This window comes from Helianthus annuus, chromosome 6 (assembly GCF_002127325.2).
Source record: "Helianthus annuus cultivar XRQ/B chromosome 6, HanXRQr2.0-SUNRISE, whole genome shotgun sequence".
Lineage (NCBI taxonomy): Eukaryota > Viridiplantae > Streptophyta > Magnoliopsida > Asterales > Asteraceae > Helianthus > Helianthus annuus.
The window spans coordinates 136,298,312-136,320,448 of record NC_035438.2 but is presented as its reverse complement, the minus strand read 5'-3'; the positions used below and the strand labels follow the sequence as shown (position 1 = coordinate 136,320,448).

Below are 22,137 nucleotides of genomic sequence, written 5' to 3'. Positions count from 1 at the left end.
GGTTGGGCGTAAGAGAGGGGACTCACCTCTTAGGTGAGCACCCCTTACACCCTTAGAATACTGAAAAAACTAAGATTCTACGTCAGCTGTCAGCTGTAACGATATTATTTTGATGAATTATTGTGAATCACTAAGAGTATTCACATCCAAGGAATCAAATTCTGTGTGTGATGTTTTTAAAATATAAAGAGTATAAAAAGTGGTTGTGAGTGAAGGAGAGAGAAAATGTTACTGTTCATCTGTATATTTGGGGGACACTGTTCACCCCCTATAATTTTTTAATATATTTTGAAAGTGGTTGTAAGTGGAGGAGAGAGAAAAAGGTAATGATAAAGGTATAAAAATATTATTTAATTGAAACGGAGAGAGAAAATGTAGTGTATTTTAATGTAATTTGGAGTGAAAATATAGTAGGATGGATGTGAATGCTCTAACATCCATGGCATCAAAATATGTGTGTGGTATTTTTAAAATATAAAAAGTATAAAAAGTGGTTGTGAGTGGAGGAGAGAGAAAATGTTACTGTTCATCTGTATATTTTGGGGGACACTGTTCACCCCCTATAATTTTTTAATTTATTTTGAAAGTGGTTGTGAGTGAAGGAGAGAGAAAAAGTAATGATAAAGGTATAAAAAATATTATTTAATTGAAAAGGAGAGAGAAAATGTAGTGTTTTTTAGTGTAATTTAGGGTAAAAATATAGTGGGTTGGATGTGAATGCTCTAAGACCATGTGTTAACACCCCATCTTATGACGTTTTACGGCATGTGACAGTCCAGTCAACAATGAAGCATTATGGGGTGTTTTCTATAATGTGTATAGTGGGGATGTGGGCATTATGTTAAAAGAGATGTAAAATAGAATTTAAATAAAAAAAAACTATTAAAATTTGTTAGTGGCCAAACAAAGAACAAGGAGCACAGTCATTGGTCCAAAGATCAAACCCTCCAGCCATCTCAGCGTGATTTAAAACACGCTGCCGGTGATTTTTTGAAAGAACACGCCCAAACACGCCGGCGGGGGCGGAGGCGATGGCGTGTTTGGGGGGAGATACCGCCCAGTACGCTTGGTCTAATTACCATTTATGTTTGTATATTTTAATGGCGTTTATGTTAATACTTAGACAAGTATATCAATCAAATGAAAAGAGAGATGGATAGATATTCTGACCAAACATAAGGATAACTAAGTAGGTAATGCTCGCTATTTAACTTAACTAAGATAGAGAAACTAGAGATGAGCAGAAAATCGGAATAATCAAAAAAACCGTACCGAAACAATATGTGAACAATATTAATTAAGAAAGTTAAATATAATAACTTAAACGTAAACATATAAGAAAGATTTTTAAATTTTAAACTATACTATTTTTTATTTTTTAATCGTACATAATTTTGTTTCAAAAACTGAAATAACTGAAAGACCAAACCGAACAGGTTTAAAAACCGAAAAACCCCTAATAGTTCCATTTGCTATGTCACACTTATAAACATCATGAACTAGAAGATTTGACTTTCAAAAGAATTTTCCACTCTCCGTGCCAACTTAAAAACCCCTAATAGTCCTCAATGTCCATTGTAATATTGTATATTCCCTTAAAACACCAACGAATAACTGGTTGCTACATACATTCATTGAAAAATAAGCTGTGTGGATTTATATAATTATATGCAAGAAATTGTGTTCTAACTGGACTAAAGGCCCTTACACCAACTTGACAGTTAACAACATACTTGTACACAGTCTCCCCAAAAAATATCAGCTTCTTCATAGATAATAGAAACAAATATCTCACAACTAGCATAAGCACTGACATATATAAAGTGGCAAAAACAACTAACCATATAGTCTGCGTTAAATATAGCTTAACGAAATTAAGTTTTTTTCCGAATTACAAACTAATGTTTTAGGGCTTTTGATTAGAACGAGGACATAAGTTGATTGATGTAAAATTTACCTCGAAAACTGCCCCAAACGACGAAATGGTGCTTCAATTCGGGTGTTTAAAGTTCTAATTAACAAAAATCAAGCCGTTTGAAGCATCGTTTCGAGGTAAGTTTTACATAAATCGACTCATATCCTTGTTCTGATCAAAATCCATAAAACATCAGTTTTGTAATTCGGAAAAAAGCTTAACTCCGTTAAGCTATTTTTAACGGCGGACTATTATTGACCAAAAGTGGACCAGTTCGGATTATTATCGGCCAATAACTGAGTTGGGATTATTATAGGCCAAATTGAGAAAACTGGGATTATTTAAATCCAATTTGTCTTTTTATTTTTACAAAACTATTGCAAAATCTAGTAAACTATGAGTGATTAAAATTTTCTAAACCACAACTAAAATACATTCACATAAAAACATCAACATTTTGTAAAGAGTGAGTGAGTAAGAATTAGAAGAAAACATACACGAGGCTCAGGTCTGTAAACAATCGAACAAACATAATGAATCCGCCATGGCTACATACTTACCGGGAAGAATGCAGAGTCCATCACATGACCATCCAGGCTGCCCCACCAAGATGCACAATCTCTCATCTTTGCTCGAATTCACTCAGACGTATTAAAATTTATCATCATAGCCTCTTTCAAAATGAATAGTATTTCCATCTTCACGAAACAAAATATGTAATACACAGGTTTCCAACATAGTTACTCTAATCAATAACAACAATAATAATATCGAAGAAGTTCATGAAGCCATATGTAGATTAGTCCTAGTCGTGGAGTTACGCTTATTTCAGCACAATAGTGGCCCAACATGACTCGCAAGTTCTGGGTTTTCGTTTAAACAATGCAATTTTAACAGAGTAATTCCCTACACACCACACATGAGCTGAGACCGAAGCACAGGGTGCGATGTTACCCATATAGTCTTAATTGTGGGGATATATTGTAGTGCATGATTATTACACAATAATTTTGATGTCAACATTACAACATGAGATAAAAGGTTTAACCATCAACTAGAAAGGCCCAACTAAAAGAAACAAACAGAATACAACCATGTAACATTAGGAAACGGCTTCAAAAGTACACAACCGAGGACATTCCAACGATATTTCACAGGTAACTTGTTGAGATCCACTTTACAGGTAACACAGGTAACTTGTTGAGATCCACTTTACAGGTAACTGTAGTAATACCTTTCATGATTTTGCAAATGTAGTAACTTGTTGGACAGGATGATATTTAACAAATCACGCCTTCTGTTCAATTCCAACTTCATCAAATCAGAAAATGACCAAGATATCTAATCCAAAAAAGGGTCTTCTGTGGCTACAATACAAAAAAAAAGCTAGTTATTATCAAAATTAAAAAATAATCAATTAATAAGTATAGAAAACATCCATTTAAGAACACCCCTTGATCTTATAACATCTACCTCTCCAAATTTACACATTTATATATGATCTTTCATCCTATAATGGCTAAAGTCTTAAGTCTTAACACAACATTTATATGGACCATCCATCTTGGTTCAGATTATTTTGACTTAATAATGTGTATATATTCATTTTCCTTTAGTTTCATTTTCACCTTAAACAGTGTTTACCCGACCCCAACAGCCATTTTAAAAACCTCTATTTGTATAGCTATTACATAATACATACCATGCAATGCAAAGCCTCCAACTTTAGTAGCTACCTAATGTTTGCCTTAACTTGAATCTATTATATTTCTACTTTATATTGAATCAATGAAATATAGGTTTATACACCATTTTTTTATATTTATATATTAATCTATATGTATAACTTAACTCCAACTTTTCACAAAAGTTAATAAAAATACAAACTTTTCAATTTGCGAATGTGAATGATAAACAAAGATGAATAAGAAACATACATACCTTGCTTGAATGCTTCAAAATCCTTTTGTCCTTCTTTTTATAAATTGTAAAAACGGTCTGATCAAAGCAAAAGTAGGGTTTCGATGTAGGAATACTCAAAAGACGAAATATCACTTCCATCAACCCCAAGACTACTAATGGATTTTGAGTAGGGATCATAAACAGCAAGTGATCCAGTCCACTCAGGATAGCGTTCTTCACTATCAATTATAGGTTCGCCAGTCTTCCTAAATCCCTTTAAATAAACTTCTGATACATTATCTGGTATATCAATACTGAACAGCTTCGTAAACGATTTTGGAACAATATCCTCCATCATCCATACACGAAAAACTAGGTTCCTGGTCTCTATATCAAGTTCAATCACAACAAGAGACTCCCTCAGCTTACAAAGTGACAAAAGATCAATAGACAAGTGTGCTAATTCATGAGGAAGGTTGACTTCCCTAAATTCTTCACTCGTGATATCAAGCGAAATAATCAGATTATAAGACTGATATCCACCATCAACACCAATCGTACCATCAGTAGCAAGCCAATAAAGCATTCCATCTATAACTACCTGATAAGGTTCAAAGTGAATTGATTTACGAGGGAGATTGCTGCTAAACGGACGTCTCCAAGCCCCCGTGCTTAACGTATAAACCTCTACTTGCCAAGGGATGCTATCAGGTACACTTTCTCTATCTTACCACCTAGTAATAATATATGAAATCTTGACAAGCTTAGGGTCATTAGTCTCACCACAAACCCCAAAACCTAGAAAGGTTTCATACACTAACTCATTCGACACATTAGGGACATCAACAGCAACCGCTTTTCTAATAGAAGGATTCCAAACAACAGCTCTGCCCGTTGCAGAGAAGGGAGTATCATCACTGCCTTCTTGATAATCACCGTAGAAACACAACAAACCGTGAGAGAAGCCGATTGATTTAGGACAGTAGAGCATGTTAACCAATGGGTGACAATTCAGGGAAAGTCTCTTATGTGGGAAAGTATGATCGTCAGGGAATAAAGCATATTTTAGCTTATAATCAACTCTGTTTTTGTACCTTGCAAGAAGATATTGCGTCTGACCGCTATAATGGTTGATGAAATCAGTGCTATCGATGAGAGACTTCCATGCTTTGCACACGGAGCGGAATTGAATCAACCATTTTACTGGAAGCCTTTTCATGATTTCCTCTCGGATTTCCAATGGCACGTTGTCTGACATTTTGATTTTGATTCTGGAAGATGAGTATGAATTTATAGGGTTTACGATCGATGAAAGGGGGTTGATTTGTTTCAATAGTTCGTGTGAAAGTGTGAACTTCAAAATTTTAATGGGATTCCTTCGATGTGTAAGTAATTCGTTTTTCGATATGGTTTTATTATACTTCCGGCATTCGCAATAACAAATAAAAAAAACCATAGAAATGAATGTTGTTGCCAATGATCCCAGCCCAAGTGGTTGGGAGGAGGTCAGGAGTTTTCTTTTTGGGGGTTTCTTCTGAAGGGGTGCAGGTTTGAGTCCACTCTGGTACCAATATTAAGTAATTTCAGTGCGGCTGGACCTTAGGGGGGGCCTGGGATTCGAACCTGCAGTGCGGGCGAATTTCTTAAGGGGAGTGAACCGTTAACCGTTCAAAAAAAAAAAATGAATGTTGTTGGTGCATGTTTTGTGACAACAGTTTAATAGTTTAGTGTTTGGATAGAGTAAACTGTCATTTTGGTCCTTGAGATTTGGACAGTTTTGCCATTTTAGTCCAAATCTTAAACTTTTTACATCTGGGTCCCTGTGGTTTCAGTTTTATTGTCATTTTGGTCCAAAAATGAAATCAGGTTCAGCTATTGTTTGTCTTATAAAACCCTATTATTTTGTCCTTTTCATCAGGGGCAAAACGGTCATTTCTTTTTTATAAATAAATAACAGCCGACATCTTCTTTCTTCTGCATTCTTCATTCTTGAAGAAACCCTAAGCTACAACACCTCCACAGTTGCACCCCATCTCTCTCTGTCTCTCCGACGCCTGGTCTTGTCGACAACGAACACCCACAACCATCCCTCAATCTCCTCTTCTCCTTTTCATCTCAAATACACCTCCCCACCCCCATTCCGCCTCGATTTAATGGCCGGCCACGACTGTGGTGGTGGCAACGAGAGAGAGAGAGAGAGATCGGAGAAGCAGAGAAGACGGCGGAGACGCTGATTTCCCGGCAACTGCTCGTCGGCGTTGGAAAGGTGGCAGGGTGGTTTTAGGTATTCGGTGGTTTGTGGTGGACGGTGTGTCACACCCCGAAATATCAGAGCTGGCGTGACTGGACCGGTATCTTCATTGCACAGCGGAAGCAAAAGGCTAAGACTTCTAAACAGTGAACGCCTGCTAGGTACTCGAATTTCCATGGGTTCTCCTATTCCAACCGTTCCTTAGTTTTAAAAATGCAACCTGAGAAAGAACATGCGAAAAAGTCAACATAAAGTTGAGCGAGTTCATAGTTTGTTTTGAAAAGATTTAAAATAAATCTTTTTGATAACCGGTTTCAAAGTTGTTGAGAAAATACAGTAAAATTATTTTCTTGGCATGATATATGAAAAACTGTGAGTCTAGCCCACAATAATCTTTGTGCATTGCACGAGAGAGAATGGGCCGAGCCCAAACGCACCTTTGTAAGCAGGATCAGCGCGTCCTCTTACTTAGGTATAATTTGAAAAACGTTACCAAAGTTTGTAAATCCATGTATTTGTGAGTTTACATCAAATGAATCTTAAAAACATTTGAAAGTTCAGTTTATAAGTAGGTATGTAATGCGTCTATGAACATGTTGATCATTAATGTGTAGCTAAGACATTAATATGTGTGCCGACATAGGAAGCACTCAACCCGGTAGACGATTTAAGTGTCGATTCACTTCGACAGGGACACAAAAGCACTCTAAGTGGCCGCACAAGGACCGTGAGTGGGGCTCGCCCGTACCCGATAGATCTACCCCCTGTTCCGTGGTCCTTAAAAGGATTAATGGTGCCTAAGTTAGCGCCTATTCGCACGTGATCCAAGAGTTCATTACATAGCTTAATCATACCCTAGTTAATATGTATTTCAAAAGAAAAAGGGGGACATAAACCCATTGGGTTGTCTCGTTGTTCGTACGCAGAACAACCCAGTCCCGTTGTAGTAACTAGGACATTCTTTTCACTAGTCATGAAAATCATGCACGTTTGTGAAAATACGCGTTTGTTTTGTAAAACCGGTATGTTTAATATAAACCGTTCGTAAACCATTTGAGTTCCTTGAAATCCATTCGCAATATGGTTTAGAAATATGAGTTTTCGTTCAACGAAAAGTTGTTTATTTTTGCAAAACTTGCATGTCTTTCCACCCCCGAAAACATTTATAAAAATGTAAAACAGTAAAAAGTGGGGGTTATGAACTCACCTTAACATTCCTGTGCAAAGCTAGCTTAGCGTGATTCCGTAGTGTCGTTCCGAGACCGTGAATTAGCTAGCGTGCACCTATGACATTCCTACGAAGGAATACTTATAAGTTTTCTAATTTAAACGTAGCTAAACTACGTGTCCGAGCTCTACCGAGTCGTTAATTAAACGACCCTAAGGTAGTTGTTATCTTGACTTAGGATAATCGATCGATGGTTATTTGATCCCGTATATATTCGGGATAAAACTAAGTCTCGAGATCGACTTAGTTTTCGAGTGATTAAGGTATATATATTTATATATTCAAATATAAATATATACTTGCGATGTCGTGTTAGTCGTCGTGAATAGACATACGTAGGTGGATAGCGGTTCATGTCGTTGTAGTTTTCGTAAGATGGAAATAAAAGTGTGTGTATATATATACACATATATTTTAAGTCGTGAGTTTAAAATATAAACTCCGAATTCAGTCGTTTGAACTAAATATAAAAACTATATTTAGTTCGTAAGAAAGTTTAAAGTCGACCTTTAAAATAAATGTAAGCGATTAAATTGATTTTATAATCTAACACGAAGTAACGTCGTTTGAAATAAATATAAAACAATTATATTTATAAACATAAACGGCATCTGAAATAAATATAAACAATTATATTTATTTTATAAAAAAAAAATACGAGTAACGACGTTTAGAGTAAATATAAACGATTATGTTTGTTAGTAATCCGCCTTATATGTTATATAACACCGCTAAAATAAATATACTTCTATATTTATTTTTTTTTTATAAGAAAACTAGAATTTCGATTGGTGTCGTTTTTAAGATATAATCACGGTTTGTAATTCAGGTTTTTAATGAAAATCGGGCAGAGTTTTCTCTGTTTTTGGAACAACCCGACAATAAAAGTCGTCGTATTTTGTCAAAAACTCAACAATTGTCAACAAGCAATATATATATATATATATATATATATATATATATATATATATATATATATATAACTTTTCGTCAAATGCAAAAGCGTGAATAATTTACTAATGTATTCGGTTTCGAGCTCGGTCGCGTATAAATAAAAATCTATAACTAGATAATTAGAAATTCCGCGTCGATTGAACTTCACCGCATCTTGCGTTGACTGAAGTTGACCGAATCTGACCGTGTTTGACAATCTGTTGACCTTGTTTTAACCGGGACCCGAAACCGAACCGCTCGAACTGAACCAAACTGCATACTCCGAGACTGAAACAACCTGACCCGAACCACGGCTAACCAGTTGACTGCTGTTGACTGGTTTGACCGGGTTTGACCCGGGTTGACCAGTTGACCGAGTTGACCCGAACATTGAACTCGAAACCCGAACTGTGAGAACCCCCTGTTGACCTGAACTCATGCGACCATGACTGACTCGGGTTGAAACCCGAGACCAAAACTCTAACCGGTTCAATAGCACCACCACTATTACTACCTACACTTGAACATCATCATCCTCATTCTCGTTGATTTTTACCGGAATAATAATAAAAAAAAAATCAGAAAAACGTTCCTGTCAAAACACCCGAATCTTGAAATAGTTAACAGAAAAGTGGGATTTGGGAGGGTTTACCGTAAGATTTTGTCGGAAATAAGTGCCACCGCCGCCACCACCGTGAACGGCTGACCCGCTATCAGCCGTCCGCCGCTCCGATCCATTAACATCACCATCACCTTCGTCAATCCCCAGCACTGTCATCAGTTTAATCATTATCGTCATCTTCAACGGAAACAACGGCCGCCGCCGCCGCTTGTGACGGCGCTACCACTTTCGTCGCCAGTCAGACACGAACGGGTGAGGGGTTATAGGTGTGTGTTTGTCGCTGGAGAACATGGCCACAACAGTGGCCGGTATACGACCGGCACCGGTGACCGGGTTTCGTTTAGATCGGAGAGGAAGGAGGAGGTTTGTGGTTGTGGTTGGGGTTGAGATCACAACGGAACAAGAACAACCGGCACCAGCCGGCACCTCCGGCTCCGTCGCCGGAGTAGGTGTTGCACGAGAGAGAGGGGAATAGATGGGGTGTCGACTGGGAATAATAGGGTATTAGGGTTTTTCTTCACAAATGGGAGTGAAGGTGAGGAGTGTACAGAATGGTTGTGTGTCTGGGATTTCAAAAAAAAATGAAGGTAAGGATAAGGTTATGTGCCTTTATTGCAAAGATATGGGTATTGCCTATGTATTAACATTACTTGCACGCATGAACAACATGTTGGCTTTTTGTCATGTCTTTCTTTTCTTTTACTACTACTGATTAGTAGTTGAATGAAGAAAATGGCTAGAGATTTGTTGACCAACTCTTACAAAGCTTGACAAGAACTAATATAATAATGATATACAAATAAAAAAAAATGAGGATTAACATGTGATGAAAAGTGGCTGTTAAAGCCTAGCCAACGAATTTTTCTTGATAAATCATTATTCAAGTAAAGTGGATATAATAAAATAATCCAATGGCAAATAATGTTGAGTTTGGTCTTGCTTTTGTTCTTTAATCCCATCGATGGTAGCAACAAATTAAGAAAAGTGATATGAGATGATAGATGAAATAAAATATGGTATCTGATTCTTGAATGTTATTTATTAGTAACTAGAAATTTGATATATAAACCATGTTTAAAATAAAGATTCATGAAGTTTCAATAAAAAGTCTAAATGAAATTTAGGCATAAAATCTAGACTTAATAGAATCACAATACATGAAATTTATAGTTGTGCATATCCTTATGTTTAAGTTATTCGTATAAAATTTGTATTTGTCGGCGTTGTCAGTATTTGTACGGTGTCAGTTCATTACCGTCTGATTTCCAGCAGTATCTCCGCAGTTCGCCATACGCGCACTGTAAAGTCGAATAGGCGTTCCTAAGATTACTAAGGGCCTAATTAAGTTTATTTATGTCTTAAACGTTGTTCATTATCGTCCTAAACATTTGTTAATCGCGTAATTAAGAGGCGTTAATTACCGGTTGTCACACGGTGGTGGTTTAAGGGTGTTTGTTCCGGTGGTGGACATGGGTGATGGGTTCAAGGGTGTTTGTTCCGGTGGTGGTTGTGGGACCCAAACCCACTGATTATCACTGTTGAAAATAAATCAAAGCTTCAATCCACCATGGACACACTTTAATATCCTTTTATGCTAGGGAAGAGGGCATGGCTTGGCGACTAGATCTAAGTCTCCGATGACGTCCTCGACTTCCGTGTGCCGCCACCACTCAATTTCAAACCCTAGCACCTCTATACTGCCGCCCCATCACCTCCGAACACCAAAACCGTTACTTCACCTCAACGCATCCGCACTATCCATCCGTTACCACCATTACAGGTTCGAGTTCACAGTGGTTATAGATCTGTACAGGTACGAGTTCACAGTGGTTACAGTCAACCTGCACTGGATTTGTTGAGATTAAGCTTAGGAGTTGTTGTTTTTGTAATTGATTTGTCTGCAAAGCTGAAGTTGTTTTTGTAATTGATTTGTCTGCACTGGATTTGTTGTTGATATAGTGCAAGTTCTAGGTATTAAAATGACCATTTTGCCCCCGAGGAAAAGGACAAAATAGCATGGTTTTATAAGACAAAGAAGACCTGATTTCATTTTTGGACCAAAATGACAATAAAACTGAAACAACAGGGACCCAGATGTAAAAGGTTTAAGATTTTGACTAAAGTGACAAAACTGCCCAAACCTCAGGGACCAAAATGGCAGTTTACTCGTTTGGATATTTTGTATTCGGCTTAGTATTTTGTATTTAGCTTGTTTAGAGTTATAATGGGGTTGGAGAATGGTCTAGCCCAGTACAAAGCTTAGTATGCAAACATATAGTATATAAACATGTTTTTATTAGTGTTTTGGTTAATCTTCAAAGTTAGTCTTCCTAAGGTAGCGTTTGGTACGAAGGAATAGAAGGCGGAATGGAATGGACCATTCTATTGGAATGAAAAGAAACATGTTTGGTTGTCAAGTGGTAATGGAATGGAGCATTCCGCAAGGAATGTAAACCTTCCAAATATAATAATTTTCATTCCTTGGTAAGGTGGTGTTTTTTTTCCATTCCTTCAAAGAATGGAAAAATATATTATTATTATTATTATTATTATTATTATTATTATTATCATTATCAATATTTTTATTATTATTTTTTTACCATTATTATTATTATTATTATTATTATTATTATTATTATTATTATTATTATTATTATTATTATTATTATTATTATTATTGGTTTTAATAACTCACTCACGGGCGACACCACTACTGCCATAGCTGCCGCCGTGACTACCGTCGCCGCCGTCACCCACTTCCGCCGCCACCACCACCACCACCCACCTCCACCCCAGCTGTCTCCCGCCACCACCCACCTCCACCCCAGTCGTCACCCACCTTCGTCGCTACCAACCGTCACCCACCATCCACACCTCCGCCCCCGCTGTCACTCGCCACCACCCACCACCCCCGACACCATCGCGCCACAGCTGCCACCCACCCGCCTCCGCCGTCAGCCGCCACCCACCTCCACCACCGACCACCACCGTCGCCGTCACCCACCACAATTGTTGTCGCCTCCACCTACCTCTGCACCCGCCACCACCCACCGCTGCCACCCACCGCCACTACCTCCGACCATCGCTACCATTGCCACCTACCACCACCCACCACCACCGACTACCGTCACTCAACACTGATTTTATTCCTTCGTCTATTCTTTCCTACCAAACAACACAAAGTAATGATTCATTTCATTTTCACATGGTAACCAAACAAGACATGGAATGGTAATGATCCATTCCATTACATCGTCCATTCCATTACCTCGTACATTCCATTCACCCGTCTATTCCATTACGCCATACCAAATAGACCCTAAAATTATTTTAAGGTTGAGAGAATTACACAGAGATACGCTATGAGAATTCTTGTGTGTCTTGAATTGTTTGTAAATATTCTTGTTGGATAATCAATAGAAGACAATTTGAAAGTGATTGTTCTTGTTCTTCATCACACATACTTGTTTCTGTATTCATTAGATTTACTAAGGGGATTTCGCACCCTTGGTTGATTGTCAATCTCGTTATCGATTCACGTGTGATAGAGACCTAAAAATTTGTTTGATTCGTTAAGGAACCGGCACTCATATGCATGTGATACCACAAAAAACTACAATTTGTATAAAATTCTGTTAACAAAATTTATAGAATAATGCATAGAAAAAAATTAAACAAATCTTTATGTTCAATTTTCTTTATAAAATTAATGAACAGAGAAAAATATTATTTGAATAAACAGAAGGCTAACAACTTCAAAACTAACACTTCACCTATATATATTATTTTCCACATAAATACGGCTTCGATTCCGAGCCGTTACGTCTTGGCCTACTACTGAGTTAACTTCTACCTCTTTAGTCTTAGACGTGGGGACGCTTCCTCGATCACCAGGGCAATGGTGGAAGGCCGGTTAGCATCTCCGGTCAATAATACACGTATTCCACACCTATATATATTATTTGAATAAATCAAAGGCTAACAATTTCAAAACCAACACTTTACCTATATGTACGTTGTCAAGTACCCTTTGCATATAATATTTTTAGCAATTAAATAAATTTAGTTACTTAATCATTTTTAAAGAAGTTAAAAAAAACGTGTGCGTATGAAAACCCATAAGAAAAGTGATAATAAGGTTTTAATATACTAACCATGAACGTGTGCGTATGAAAACCCATAAGAAAAGTGATAATAAGGTTTTAATATACTAACCATGAAATTGGAATTAAATAAATTTAGTTAGTTAATTATTTTTAAAGAAGTTAGAAAACATGTTCATATGAAAACCCATAAGAAATAGTGATCACAAGGTTTTAATATACTAACGATGAAATTAGAAAAAAGAAAAAAAAACACCATCACAATCAAGTATATGAAATTAGCAAAATTGACACACAAGTGACACAACCCACCTTCACCCTACTTTACCAACGCTATTCTTGCTTTCTCACTCTATTATTTCTATTTGTATGATCAAATTCGAAAACTATTTAATTTATTTGAATATCATTTGAATTCTCTTTACTAAAACAACATTGATAAAAAGAAAATAAATATGGAATAAAACAGGAAAACATTAAGCATTTATGTTTTACTAGTAAGGAACCCGCGCGATGCGGCGGGCGACGGCATTTTACAACGCGATATTCGTTTCTTGTTAGCTTATCAATTCGTTAGTGGGTTCCTCTGCGCTTTGCGGCTAGAAGATCAATTTTTGACAAATTTTAAATACAAACGTTAACGCAGTGGTACCTACAACTAATATTATAAAGGTACCTAGAACTAAAATATTATAGTGGGATTCCCCGCTCTATGCGGCGGGAATTAGATCAATATCGGTTTGACTTGTTATGGTGCTGTCACTCGTTACCGCAACCAAATAAGAAAACACGAAAAATCAAGTCGTTATATGCCAAAAATGATATCGTCATAAATTTTACATCGATTGATAACCGTAAAAACAAATATCAGTACCGTTATCGATATCATTCGGTGTCACTTTATCGGCACTTGTATAGTCTATGCAACCAAAAGAATACAACTCCCTTTTCAACAAAATTTATATGGGAATGAAGACGAAAGAAAACTAAACACAGTTGTATACGGAAATTTTTTTAAGTTAATGAACGCAAATTATTACGGAAAACCAAATTAAATAAAAATTAAATGGGCCAAAAACACATATTATATATAAAGCTAGGTTATAATACTGGAGGTTGTATAAGATATAAATGATATAACCATAGTTATATAATCTGTAAAATAGTTTAATGGAGTATATACTTATAAATTGGTGTATATCAAATAAACCAGAGCAAAAATGATAAATGATTATTCTCTCATGCAAGTTGAACCGGTGAACGGTTTAAATGGCAATCTCCATGCACATGATTATGGGAGCTGCACGTATACATGAAGCCATGATCTCCATGCATGACTTTTGGTAGCCAGTTAGTGGTTTATTTATTTAAGTATTGTAGTATGTATTTCCTATTTTGCATGTGTGAAATAAGGGAGATATTGGGGATGCCCATAATCTCACGTTCGTAGTAGTGTTTCTTTATTTCTGTTATTTGTAATCCTTTATAAGGGGAGTTCATGTTTGGATAATATATGCAGAAAAATTGATCTAAAATCCCATCTTAAATTCTCTATGGTTTTCTCCCTATTTGCTTTGGCCAATCGATTATCGGTTGGAACCACAACAGTGGTATCAGAGCTGTCGTGATCCCCCTGACCATGGTTGCTCACACTTTATCCGAAGTCGAGTTCTACCAATGGATGAATGAATCTCTTGTGAGGCTCGAATCTCAGTTGCAAACCGTCTTCAACGAGTTCCAATCGTTCCGAACTGCGTGGGAAGCCCAATCTCCTACATTTCCACCATGTGTTTCCGACACTTCACCGCCAGTCCCGTCACCCGTTGTCGCCTCACCACCATCAACAACTGCCATCAACCCCCCAGAGCCAACCGCTATAACACTACTACATACCTTGCCACCACCACCAAAACAAGCCCCTTCAACCAACTCTTCGACACCAAAAACAATGACCATACCGACACTTGTTGCCCCTTCCGCCACCGTGTCACTTTGTACTCTGCCTACACCTAAAATAGTCCAACAGCACACACCATTCTCTAAACCCGTATCAAACCCCGCCCCAAAAACCACACCATTCCCCGTTGTAGCCATGTCAAAACTCATACCCTCACCCATACCGGAGCCAAATGACGCACTATCCGTGGTTCCGAACCTGTTGAAGCAAGTTATGAAATCGATGTTTGCAAAGGATATGAAGATGGCGCTAGATGAAACAACCGAGAGACGCGAGTGGCGTCCACCATGGCATCTTGTTAACAACCGATCAGATATCACCGTTATAACCGAGTGGCGCCCGCCATTGCCTAATTAGTCGCCTTGAGGACAAGGCGAGTTCGAGCGGGGTGGATTGTTATAGGTCGAGGTCAACTGTAGTCGCCTTGAGGATATGTCCTATGATTGCTAGACTTTACGCGACTTAATCACGCATTAATTAAATCGTAACGAACACAATTAAATGTATAATTAAGTTGTTAAGTTGTATGGAATTACCATTATTTTTTACGGTTGTCGCATGGGACGAGTGACGAAGACGTTTTTAAAGAGGCGATTCATAGATACGGAGATGAGGATCAAGTTGTTTTCCCACACGTCCGGACATGGGAGGTTATGTGAACCAATAAAAAGTGGGCGCTGGTTCCAAACGAGGTTGCAAGCACTAAACGAACAAAAACCTCAGAGACTGGAAGTTATCATGCTGGGGCTCGGACATACGATGTTAGATAAATATAAACGACGAGCCGGAATTTGACGAGGAAGAGCACGTATTTCGAGAGTAGGGATGTCCGCCGTGAAGGGACAAAGCCAAAAAGGTAGCGGCTGCAAAAAAAAAAAAAAAACAAGACTCATCGGGGGCGGTTCGAAAATGGACGACTTGATGGCCCAGTTCAAAGCATACACCGAGGTCACAGTCCAAAAGACATAAGCGAAACAACGTGAAGTGGACGAACGGGTTCGGTTGAAGCAATAAGCGTCAGAATTAAGGAATGGGAGATAATGACAGCTGATATCAACTCGTATTCGGAAGAAGACTGTCAGTGTTGCGTAAAATGAAAGAGAAGATCGATAAAGAATGGAATTCTTAAGATTTTTAATTTTTACCAATCTAGTATTTTTTTTTTGGTTATGTAATGTTTTTTTTAATATTAATGATTTTATTTTATAACTTATTAAATGTTAATAAATGTTGAATTTAAAAAACAAAACATAATAAATGAGGGGAGACTCATTCTCTATTCCTCTTGGTCCATCCTTGGAGGGGCATCCTCCTTGGATGTTGATATGGCAATGATGTGAAAGGACGTCCTCCAAGGACTTGCTTCCTCCGCACCCTATAGTCTTAGGTTCCTTCGCCCTCTTGTCCCCATTGACTAAGAATTTTAGGGTTTTAATTGATAAATTTGATTGTTTCAATTCGTTGACTCACTCATTTCAAATGTGCTCCTGTTTTGTTTACATACATTGTTTGTGCAAATTCGATCGTTCCCCCTTTTTTGTATGTACTTATTTTTCATTAGTTGTTAGACCATTGGGTATGGTTTGGTTAGTCTATTTGGAGACCACCCGCAACGTAGACGTTACATCACCACGGGAGGAGGACCATCCCCTTGGAGACTACCCAAGGGTATGGAGGACTACCCACTTTTAAAAAAAATCAATATATTAATAAAGGAGATAGAGAGAGAGAGAGAGAGAGGGGCCCACCAATGAAAACTCAGCCAATGAAATAGCTCATATCCTCCGTCTTGCAGAAGCCGCCGGAGACGCGACGCCAAGAAGGCGGGCGGTGTGGGATGATCCGGGACGTGGGAGACGTTGGGGAGCCGAGCCCCATACCCTTTGGTCTTAATTTTTTAATTTCTTGGCACTCTAATTTCTCTCTTTTGTTTTATATTAATTAGTCAGCTCTTTTGTTTTATATTAAATACTATGTTAGAACCCCGTGTATTACACGGGTTGAATTAACATAATTTTATATATTAAATAATAAAAAGTTATATTTTTATGAACCCCGTATATTGTACGGGTTAAATAAATGTAATTTTATATATCAAATAATAAAAAAAGTTATATCTTTAAAAACCATGTGTATTACATAGATTAAATAAGGGTTAAAATGTAATTTTGTATACTAAATACTAAAAACGTCGTATCTTTAAAAAAAACCCGTGTATAATCGGGTTGAATAAATCTACAAATAATAAAAAAAATTACATCCTTAAAAACTCCGTATGTTAGGGGGTCGGAGTGATTGGGGGGAGTGGGATCGGGACCGAGTTTACCGCTGGGGGAATGATCGTCGGCCTTTTTTCGGTGAGTGGGGACTTGCAATTTCGGTGTATACTCACCGAACCGGTGAAGAAGAGGCGAGGTGAGAGAGAGAGAGGGTGAATGGTGGGTCCCAACCCCTATCAACCAATCATATTTTTTTTAGATTTTTTTACCAATCTCTAGGCGTTTGAATCATTCCTAGTGTTTGAGTAGAAAATGGGGAGTGAAGCCGTGAAGGGGGGAGTTGACATGGCATGAGATGATTGGCTAGACGGTAACTCAAACACCCTAAAATGTTTGAATGATACCCTCCACCCTTACACATGTTGAATAGATCTAAAAAAGAGTTATATCTTTAAAAACCATGTGTATTACACATATTAAATAAATGTATTTTTGTATATCAAATACTAAAAACGTAGTATCTTTAAAAAACCCGTGTATAGTTGGGTTGAAAAATTTACCAAATAATAAAAACATTATATCCTTAAAAACTCCGTGTATTACACGTGTTGAATAAATCTAATTTTACATAGCAAATGATAAAAAGTTATATATTCAAAAACTTCGTGTATTACACGGGTTATATAAATGTAACTTTGTATAATAAATAATAAAAAAGTTATATTTTTCAAAATCCCGCATTTTACACTTGTTGAATAAATATAATTTTGTATACCAAATAATAAAAAAGTTATATTTTTAATAAATTAGGATAACACTTAATATTAATTTATTATATATATATATATATATATATATATATATATATATATATATATATATATATATATATATATATATATATATATATATATTTAATACTAGTAAGGAACCCGCGCGATGCGGTGGGTGGCGACATTTTACAACGCGATATTCGTTTCTTGTTAGCTTATCAATTCGTTAGTGGGTTCCTCTGCGCTTTGCGGCTAGAAGATCGATTTTTGACAAATTTTAAATACAAACGTCAACGCAATGGTACCTACAACTAATATTATAAAGGTACCTAGAACTAAAATATTATAGTGGGATTCCCCCTCTCTATGCGGCGGGAATTAGATCAATATCGGTTTGACTTGTTATAGTGCTGTCACTCATTACCGCAACCAAATAAGAAAACACGAAAAATCAAGTCGTTATATGCCAAAAATGATATCGTCATAAATTTTACATGGATCGATAACCGTAAAAACAAATATCAGTACCGTTATCGATATCGTTCGGTGTCACTTTATCGGCACTTGTATAGTCTATGCAACCAAAATAATACAACTCCCTTTTCAACAAAATTTATATGGGAATGAAGACGAAAAAAAACTAAACACAGTTGTATACGAATTTTTTTTTTAAGTTAATGAACACAAATTATTACGGAAAACCAAATTAAATAAAAATTAAATGGGCCAAAAACACATATTATATATAAAGCTAGGTTATAATACTGGAGGTTGTATAAGATATAAATGATATAACTATAGTTATATAATCTGTAAAATAGTTTAATGGAGCATATACTTATAAATTGGTGTATATCAAATCAACCAGAGCGAAAATGATAAATGATTATTCGCTCATGCAAGTTGAACCGGTGAACGGTTTAAATGGCAATCTAATTTTCAAAAACATCCGTATAATCACAAGACTCCAAATTCACGTCCCGTCCTGACCTCTCAAAACTTGTCTATCCTTACATTACGTGTAGGAAATCCATTGAAATAATGACCACGTTTCGCCAATTTCAAACATTAGTTCATCATAATATTATAATTCAACTGGTTTTTATACCAATTGACATGAATTGAACAAGCACTACAAAATAAATTACATTTTTTAAAACGGAAAAAACTTCTATATATCATATTGAAAACCGGGCCAACCAGAAAGAAACTGAAAACTTGAGAAAACAAGCAAACCTACATTAAGTTATTACATCACGAAGGTTGGCATCTAGCCACCTATCCCAATTAACCAAAGAAACGAGTTCATCGTAATCTCCTCTACAACCTTTGCAACCGGAATGTTGCAACCTTTGAATTCTTTGGCGTTTCTCGCTTTCCAGATTTGCCACAATGTTTCCATGAAGACTACATTGACCACTTTCTTCCAATCTCTTGAGCCGTTCAGATTCTGCAAAAGACCCCAGTCTGTGTTGCATGAAAACTCACCATGGGGAATGGGGATTTTAAGCCACACTAAAACTTGCCACCGCAACCATACATGAAGCCACCATGTGAATCACTTAAGCCAACCATTATGAATCCGTACACCCCTTGCGGCTAGCTCCTTTTTACCGGAATCTTATTTTAATGACGCGTGCCACACGAAGAAGTTTATTTTTGGGGAGCCCAACTGTTCCACAAAGACCAACTGCCACCATTATCTTTGTTATTCGCGGTCGCTATCAAATTTTGAACAAAATCCACGGACAACTCATCACCCAAAGGGTTATTCCAAACCCACCTGTCTTTATTTGAGTTTATAACAATTTGCTCCAGCCTATCTTTATTTGAGTTTATAACAATTTGCTCCAGCAGTTTCCAAATAAATTACATGAGATGATGGTTGATGAGCCCTGCTAAATAAAAATATATAAATCATTAAGGCCTTCAACAAGATAACAACCCCAGAGCAGAAATCATTAACGCCACACAATAAAACAGATTTTCCCATATTAAAACCATAGAGATCACACTAAATAAATAAAAATATACTCGCACCAGATCAGTGTGGTGATGGGCTTCGAGAGCCAGACTTGTCACTGGGTGAAAGACATTTTGGAGTAGGGGGCACTAAAAATAAAAGTTCTTTTAGTCACAATGACTCCAATAAAAAAAAAATACGGCATTTCAATGCTAAAGAAACAAGCATATGTTTGCAAAGAAGAATAATTACCTTTAGACTCCAGTTCCTTGATCTCCCCTTCAACTTTTCTACTGGCTCCAGGATTCTTCCCTTGTGAATAAAAGCAAACGAATATACAAACCCAAATTATTTAAAGCTAACAAAATGATAGGAAAAATGATGTAAGATTATATATTCAAATCGACAAATCATTGAATGAATTGAATAAGACATGAAAAGTGTACCAAGTAATTGCTAGTATGACCAAAAAACATATCAAAGAAAAGTTCATGATTGTGATCAAACTTTTGCCAGAGAACTCAAATTCTTTTAGCACCAGGTCCCTATTTGGCAACCATTATTTCTCTGCCAACAACAACCCTTCCTGAAAAAATCGCATAAACAGTTTAGTCGTGTATGGTTAAAAGCAAAAAAATAAAAAAATCGTATATTTTTTTTAAATAGTCGAATCCCATATTTTCACCCATGGTTCCTTTTTTATCTTATTAAACTAACTCAGTTGAATACAAACCGTAGAGAGTCTGATGCTTCACCGTTGTTATGGTATCAAAGCAACTGGGATCCTCTGTTCTTCTTTCTCCGGAAACAAACTTCGGTGAATTTGTATTCTTCCCTACTTTTCTCGGCAACTCTCTGCAAATCAACTCTTTTCCTCTGCTTTTCTCTTTTTTTTTCCAAGGCATCTACGTCAATCAACTCTACGATTTCAACAGTTGGTGGCAAACAAAGAAATCCAATGACTAACATCACAAATTTTGTCATGATTACACTTGATATACAAACTACTCAACCCGGAAACATCAATTCATCAATGTTTTTGAAGACCTTAGATCTGCTTCATTTTATCAACAAAAATGTACTCGTTCCTGGGTTTAACATGTTTTTGCTTAATATTGAAAATAAAGACCTAAAACCGAATTTCAATCAATTGAAATCAAAATAATTGACCTATGAGGCTCACCTTGCTCAACATACCATCATTACACCACCAAAAAACATGAAAAGGAATCTGCAATGAAAGTTGAATTATTGTAGGGTTAAAATGAAACCCTAGTTTCAATTTTCAAGATTAAACATCCATATGTTCATCTTTGTTCCTGAAGCGTGAATGTCTCTAAGTGAACGAAGTTTAGAAAAATAACGGCAGAATTCATTAACCTATATCATGAGTAGCACCATCAGATGAATATGTAAACCCTAAAATTTCTTCCACCATTGATGCTGCCAAAGACATCGCCAGATCTGGTCACCACCAGTGTCGGGGTAACCCTAGATGTACCACCATCACTATTCTCCCCCATTCTCTCTCTCCCTTTCTCTCTCTTTGTGTGCTGGTACGAATGATTTCAAAACAAAACACTTCTCCAGGGAACTGTTGCTGATGCGGTTGTTGCTGGTTGAGCATGTAAAGAAATTGAGAGGGAGAGCTAAGATGATTTTTGAAATTTGAATATGAGAGTAAGAGAGAACGAAGTGTAGAAGAGTGCAAGTGCACAATGAATCTGCTTTGGCTAAATATTTGAATCTGGGAATTTTGAAATTTGAAAACCGAATCCGAGAATATTGATTAAATGGTATGGTTTATTTGGTTAAATAGTAGATTTTCGGTTCGTTCAGTTTATTTGGGAATTTTGAAATTTGAAAACTAAATCCAAGAATTTTGGTTAATTGGTTTGCTTTATTTAGTTAAATTATCGGTTTTTAGTTTGTTTCGGCAAATTTTGGTTAATATTCAAAACCAAACTTTAGCTAAATTTCTGCTTAAAAGAACATGAGATAAAGGTATAAAATCTAAAAATATATGAACGGTTTAGTTTCGGTTTGGTTAATTTCAGTTAACTAACGGTACAAAAAAACTAATAACCGATTTTAAGTTAATTTAGTTTTCTCGATTGATTTTGATTCGGTTTAGCTTGTTTTTTTGTTTGGCTTCGGTCAACGGTTCAGTTATTGCTCACCCCTATATATTGTTGATCACGTAACATGCCAATTTTTTACATTATAAAAATAGCAATACTATACTCAAACTACAGAGAATACAATGCTCTT

The 22,137-nt window shown here is 36.6% G+C and overlaps 2 protein-coding genes and 1 long non-coding RNA gene across 7 annotated transcripts; 1 reads left to right on the top strand and 2 right to left on the bottom strand.

Annotated features, from left to right (window-relative positions):
- Window positions 1-2,846: 2,846 nt before the first annotated feature.
- LOC110865966 lies at window positions 2,847-9,632 on the bottom strand. 3 transcript variants are annotated; one of them, XR_004861005.1, is made up of 3 exons: window positions 8,882-9,632; window positions 3,857-6,288; window positions 2,847-3,282 (listed from the first exon to the last, which is right to left on the bottom strand). XR_004861005.1 is itself a non-coding variant. In XM_022115312.2 (2 exons), exons 1-2 carry the CDS (start codon window positions 9,026-9,028, stop codon window positions 8,462-8,464), a joined length of 429 nt encoding a protein of 142 aa, XP_021971004.1. In that variant the 5' UTR covers window positions 9,029-9,564; the 3' UTR covers window positions 8,281-8,461. The 3 variants fall into 3 exon arrangements, 1 of the variants encoding a protein (XP_021971004.1); XR_004861006.1 differs by lacking the exon at window positions 8,882-9,632 and adding an exon at window positions 7,276-7,908; XM_022115312.2 differs by lacking the exons at window positions 2,847-3,282; window positions 3,857-6,288 and adding an exon at window positions 8,281-8,743 and having other exon boundaries at window positions 8,882-9,564.
- A 1,443-nt stretch (window positions 9,633-11,075) lies between these two features.
- Window positions 11,076-11,992, top strand: LOC118479633 (extensin-like). Its single transcript, XM_035974267.1, has 2 exons — window positions 11,076-11,091; window positions 11,574-11,992. Exons 1-2 carry the CDS (start codon window positions 11,076-11,078, stop codon window positions 11,990-11,992), a joined length of 435 nt encoding a protein of 144 aa, XP_035830160.1.
- Window positions 11,993-19,077: 7,085 nt separating this feature from the next.
- Window positions 19,078-21,601, bottom strand: LOC110864205. Of its 3 annotated transcripts, none has more exons than XR_004861004.1 (5): window positions 21,050-21,601; window positions 20,600-20,771; window positions 20,313-20,452; window positions 20,119-20,178; window positions 19,078-19,798 (listed from the first exon to the last, which is right to left on the bottom strand). It is a non-coding gene; the product is annotated as an uncharacterized LOC110864205 (long non-coding RNA). The 3 variants fall into 3 exon arrangements; XR_002549720.2 differs by having other exon boundaries at window positions 21,064-21,599; XR_004861003.1 differs by lacking the exon at window positions 20,119-20,178 and having other exon boundaries at window positions 21,064-21,596.
- Between the last annotated feature and the right edge of the window lie 536 nt (window positions 21,602-22,137).